This window comes from Austrofundulus limnaeus, unplaced genomic scaffold (assembly GCF_001266775.1).
Source record: "Austrofundulus limnaeus strain Quisiro unplaced genomic scaffold, Austrofundulus_limnaeus-1.0 Scaffold166, whole genome shotgun sequence".
Classification (NCBI taxonomy): Eukaryota; Metazoa; Chordata; class Actinopteri; order Cyprinodontiformes; family Rivulidae; genus Austrofundulus; species Austrofundulus limnaeus.
The window spans coordinates 614,549-619,823 of record NW_013952568.1 but is presented as its reverse complement, the minus strand read 5'-3'; the positions used below and the strand labels follow the sequence as shown (position 1 = coordinate 619,823).

General features: G+C 36.7%; 1 protein-coding gene across 1 annotated transcript in view; it reads right to left on the bottom strand.

The window, feature by feature from the left end:
* The window catches only part of vps13a (vacuolar protein sorting 13 homolog A), a gene marked incomplete in the record, with an annotated part of 36,711 nt that extends 31,436 nt beyond the window's left edge, over positions 1 to 5,275 (bottom strand). The window contains 13 exon segments of the mRNA XM_014017332.1: positions 261 to 432; positions 551 to 657; positions 1,082 to 1,209; positions 1,596 to 1,653; positions 1,949 to 2,029; positions 2,445 to 2,504; positions 2,665 to 2,724; positions 2,892 to 3,001; positions 3,627 to 3,728; positions 4,154 to 4,249; positions 4,332 to 4,374; positions 4,467 to 4,510; positions 5,090 to 5,275. Coding sequence (XP_013872786.1) covers positions 261 to 432; positions 551 to 657; positions 1,082 to 1,209; positions 1,596 to 1,653; positions 1,949 to 2,029; positions 2,445 to 2,504; positions 2,665 to 2,724; positions 2,892 to 3,001; positions 3,627 to 3,728; positions 4,154 to 4,249; positions 4,332 to 4,374; positions 4,467 to 4,510; positions 5,090 to 5,189 — 1,161 coding nt within the window.

Sequence of the window (5,275 nt, the reverse complement as noted above, 5' to 3'; positions counted from 1 at the left end):
GACTTCTGAAAGATTGATTTAAGACATTTTAAGGCTAATTAAGGCCTTAATTTTGGATCAATGAATTCGATGCCTTTTAAGACTTTTTAAGGATCCGCAGGAACCCTGTATATAGTAACCAACTGGCGTATCACATTATCTTTGCATATTACCTTTGAAATGCCATCACAGCTGAGTAAACACAATCTATGACATTAATCCAGTCTAAAAAAATGTTCATATACAATTTTCCCATTCAGCTCAGTTCAGCTGAGCCCCACCTCTAGGTGCTTGAGAAGCTCATCGCTGGGCTTCTTGCTGGTGATCTTTGTCTTGTAGAAGTCTTTGTAACACTTCACCCTCTGCCTGTGCTGGTGAATGCATTTCCACGACCACATGTGGAGACGTGGCTTCACGTCCACCTCCAGGATCCCCTTAATCACGTACKTCCACCTGAAATTACAGGAGCACCATGTCAGCTGCTCGGTTTGTYAAACAAAGCGCGAAACACACAGCGGAATCAAAATGTTAAATGGTTACGAGGTCACGAGGCTCTCAAGAGTTTTCTGACCATATGCGAGCATTCTTGTGAACGTGCACCCCAGGTCTGTACTTCCTGTATGGCAGGTTTCGTGACATCATATCCACCGAGCCCAGCAGCTCCAAGATGCTAATATACTGGAGAGGCAGGAAGGCAATTATTACAAAGTGAACCGGGTGCTGCAGTGCACTTTTATCATCTTTAGGGTTTTTTTCTGTTTGTTTAATTCATTTATTCGTTTAATTTAAAAAACAAAAAACATTTTTTTATACACAACAAAAAAATATACAAATTGAAATTGAAATGAAAGGAGGGAAAAACAAGAAAAACATCTTATATCTGCCCATTTTTTCCATAATTAATTTCAAGCAATAAGAATCAAGAAACAAAACAAAATAAAAGCTTTAATTCCTTCTCAAACAACAGCTTTTGATATACATTATACAATTTCATATTTCTTTAACAAACTTATTTTCATCTCACTGTTGGAACTTCTGTTTTTATCTTTGTCTCTAGCACAAAGCACTCATTTGAGGCTTTGAGACTGGGACCCCCACTAACCTGAGGCTTGTTGAGCTCAATAGCCACCTCACTGAGATGGACTGTCAAATCCACTTTTGGAGAAGAAAAATCCACATCTGACCTGGGATTCATCCGCAATTTAGCATCCGCTGATATGGGACGAAAAACTGTGAACCAAGAAYGGGAAAGTGATCAAACGTTTAGGAGAAACTGGAGTTTTCAACAGCTTTTGTTTACTTCAGGTTAAAGATTTAATGTGGACACTATTAACCTTTTTTTCCTCAATAAGATTAGTATTTCAAATGATGTGCACTGTGAATGAAAATCAAAACAGAAGCTGCTGAGATGTGATGAAAGTCTGCTCAAATGTGACGACGATAATTCAAGCTGTGTGAGTCAGAATTTTAAAAGGAGCGCAGTGGCTGTGAAATGACAGTTAACCATCTCTATGAAGCAAACGTTTTATTTTTCCCATGATGTGTGTGTTTAGCAGGATTTGAAGAGGAAAAATAAACCATAAAATTAGAGTAAATGATGACAGTGAGACACTTACTGAAGTCATGGCTGGCAGGAACAGAACGGTGAATATCCATGCTGCTCTGAAGACAACGCTACACCAAAAATAATAAGAGAACATTTGTTTACATTTTACTTTTTATACTTAAGATATCATGATCTCTCTAACACACTTATAAAAAAAAAGGTCTGGCTTTTCTGACAAGCTTTGTGAAAGCCTTTAAACAGGGTTCAGGATAGGTTTTGTTTACAAATTTCTGCTTCGTATTCATACAGCTGACACACAACCGAAGTACTGTTTAACATGGAACACAATGCGGGTCAGCCCCATAAGAGCACKCAATACAGACAGGATGGAGAGAACGTACAACACACGGTTTAATGACTCACTAAGGCCTCTTCAGCATCGTGATTGGAGAAAAGTGCCGAGTTGACGTTCCAGTAGGCAAACAAGTTGTCCAGTCGAACCAACTGAGGAGAAAATTCACAAAAGCAATTAGAGTCAGTAAGACGCTTATTGTGTTAATGTAAAGAAATGAGCCCAGGGCAAAAAGAGAAGAGGAAATAAAGTAAGTTCCAAGAAGTAATCCTGACATAAATGTTTCAAAGAACTGATCTAACCGGTTTCATTCATTAAAAAAGGTGATTTAAAAAAGCCTGCCAAGTTTTACAATAAGCATCTGATACTTGACAGAATTAAAAGATAAATAAAAATAAAAAACAGCAAAATACTCTATAAGAACAAGTGTGAATTATAAAAAAAAGAAAGCTAATCTAGTGTTTTAGGTTTTCACTCAACAGAATAAATAGCAGGAAGGAAAACAAAAGTGAACAAAATAAGATTACATCAGTCTAATATTTTGTAATATTTAATAACTTAATTTACCTTAAAGAAAAGCCTGGAATTTTCATCCAAGAGACTGGGCTTCCAGTTTTTATCTGATGTCTGTAATATGATATATAATACGATATAATAGAATACAATATATCACACNCACACACACACACACACACACACACACACACACACACACACACACACACACACACACACACACACACACGCACATTTTTTTTGACAAAAAGTAAATTTAAAATCTATTTACCTGGAGGCTGAGGTTTTGAAGTGAAACCCCAAATGACAAAGGGCAGTTTGAATTGGTAACCTGTGAGAAAATTAAAAAATAAACTTGTTAAAACTACAGTTGTTKTTTTTTTAATATATAGTATCAATAAAGGCAAAGGTAAATATGCAAAAAAAAACAAGCACACTGCAAAGAACACAGAATGTACTTTTTAATTTGCAATAAGACAACACAGCTTGAATACTCACATCATCTTCATAGCGCACATGGATGTTGGAGATCTTGACCTGCAGGTTTTTGATAACCTGAGTCACAAGCTTCTCTACAAAAGTGTCCTGCTTCTCCAGCTTCGGGTTTTCTGTTGAACATGAACAAATATGACTATGAAACCCAAACTGATTCTCTTGTTTTTTCTGTACTGCCTATAAGGAGMGACTCCGCATAAAAAAACCATCAGCATGTGGGAGAGGGTAGCATTTCTAAACTCCTGTTAATGTTGATGTCTAAATATCCTTTAGTTCTGTCTGTGAAAAACTAATTCATTTGAATTTGTTCTTTAAAATTTTTATTATTTCAAGGACAATATAGATTTTATAATGGTTTTAAGACTATTAGTGAAAAACATTAAACAAATTTTAGAACATGTATAAAATGACAAAGATCAAATGCTAGATTAAAAAAATATCAAATAATTAAAAACAAAAACATAAATTCAATATCTCATATGAACTGACATATTTAGAGAAGTGTGAGTTTTTGGGTGGCTTAGTCACACCACAACCATGTGACTAAACAGCTGTTATCATAAGACCTTAGTACATCTGCTCCACAATTTAACACTTTAATCACAGCTTTTAGTTGTTTCTCTCTAAAACCTACATGCTGAAACACTTGTCTCGCACAGTCAGGCTCGAAATGTCTCTGAAACCTGCCGAAACTTGTTTACACAATCTGAAAAACCCAAGCTGAACTTGAACTCTGACCTTGCTCTGCAGCCTTCAGCTTCGTCTCTTCGATTCGTTCGAGTTCCCTTTTACGAGCCTCCTGTAGCTGCCTCTCCTCTTTTTCTGCATCGTACTTTATACCTGCAGGAAGCGAACCACCGAAAAGGTTAGCTGTCTTTGTTACTTTTTAAAAGCAAAAAGATAAACAGCGTGTGTCATAAATGTTAGAGCTCAGTTGCCATGTTGAGTAAAATAAGTGAGAGACCTCCTTTCTGTCTTTACTACACAACAAGACTATTATTAAAACTTTTTTAATTTATTTTTTGCCATTTTAAACACATTTGAATTATATTTATTTCTGTAAAACAAGAACTAAAATACAAACTGCTCTAAGAATTCTGAAAACACAAAGTCACCCCGACAAAATATTACTGAGTTTAGGATTTAGCAGTTTAGGATTTGTTAACAAAACTGTGTGCCAAGAGGCACAACGTGACATTTACAGTGAGAATCAAACCTAACRCTTATAGTTTGTGTATTTCAAAGATCATAAATGATGATCTTACTTGCTGTGGGAACTATAAGGAGATAGACACCATCTAGTGTGGCCTCCACTGACTGGGTGTAGAGATTCTTCCATGGGATCTTCAGCTCCAGGCGTCCTGTTAACAAAAATCACAAAGTATAACATGAATTCAATCCTAAAACATCTCAAACCAGGCTAAATGGAGCCATCAATATTACCTATGTGACCAGCTCTGACTTTAAAGGGAATATCAAGCTGACTCTGCAACAAATAAACAAAGACATCTATCACACAAAACCATCACCAAAGACAGAATGTAACAGAGGTTACTCACACATTTAACTGGAACTCACCAAGGCATTTTCCTTTATTTCAAGATTTTTAAGAACGGCATCACCTGTAGAAGTTTGTAAGAGCAGATTAATTAAAAAAAATTTAATCAATGACTACCATAGTGCAACAATTTTTTACATGTTTATGCCAGTTTATTAAATACACAACATATAGGAATAGACGCACGTCTAATGTATCTGTCTGGAATAACTAGGTTATTGCATTGGGTGATGTAAAAAGCAACACGCAGACAAACGTAAAGAGACGTGTTTTGCTATCTTATTTGCCGAACTGGTCTGGGGGATCACAGAGAGTTATAACATAACCTGGCTGTGTGGAAGGGCGGGACCCTAAACTGCTCGATTCTCAGGAACTTCCTAGGATCAACTGAACAAGCAGAATCAAAATGCTTAACAGGCAGATAAAACGTCGCWGTTTATTTTTAAGAAAGGTTTTTTAATCTACCACCAAAATAACATTTCGCTGTCATGTTGCACTCATGATGTATCACAAAACGGCATTTTTGGACAGAGAAGCTGAAACTGAGAGCTGACAGTCTCTTTTCTGCTCACGCGATTGCCTCCTGCTAACGTTGTATTAGCGTTTAGCTAGGCTAATGAAAGGCAAACACAACTTCACTTACCTCCCCATATTCCAAGCTTCAGCTGTGAGCTATCGAGGTTGACAACGTAATCCCCTAAAAACCGGTTTAAAACGTCCACTACCACACTTTCGAAAACCATTTTGACGATTCTTTCATCTGTGTATCGTCATGGCATGTTTACATATTGTGTACTCTTTCAAGTAGCCTCGAGGACTAGCGTTGGGG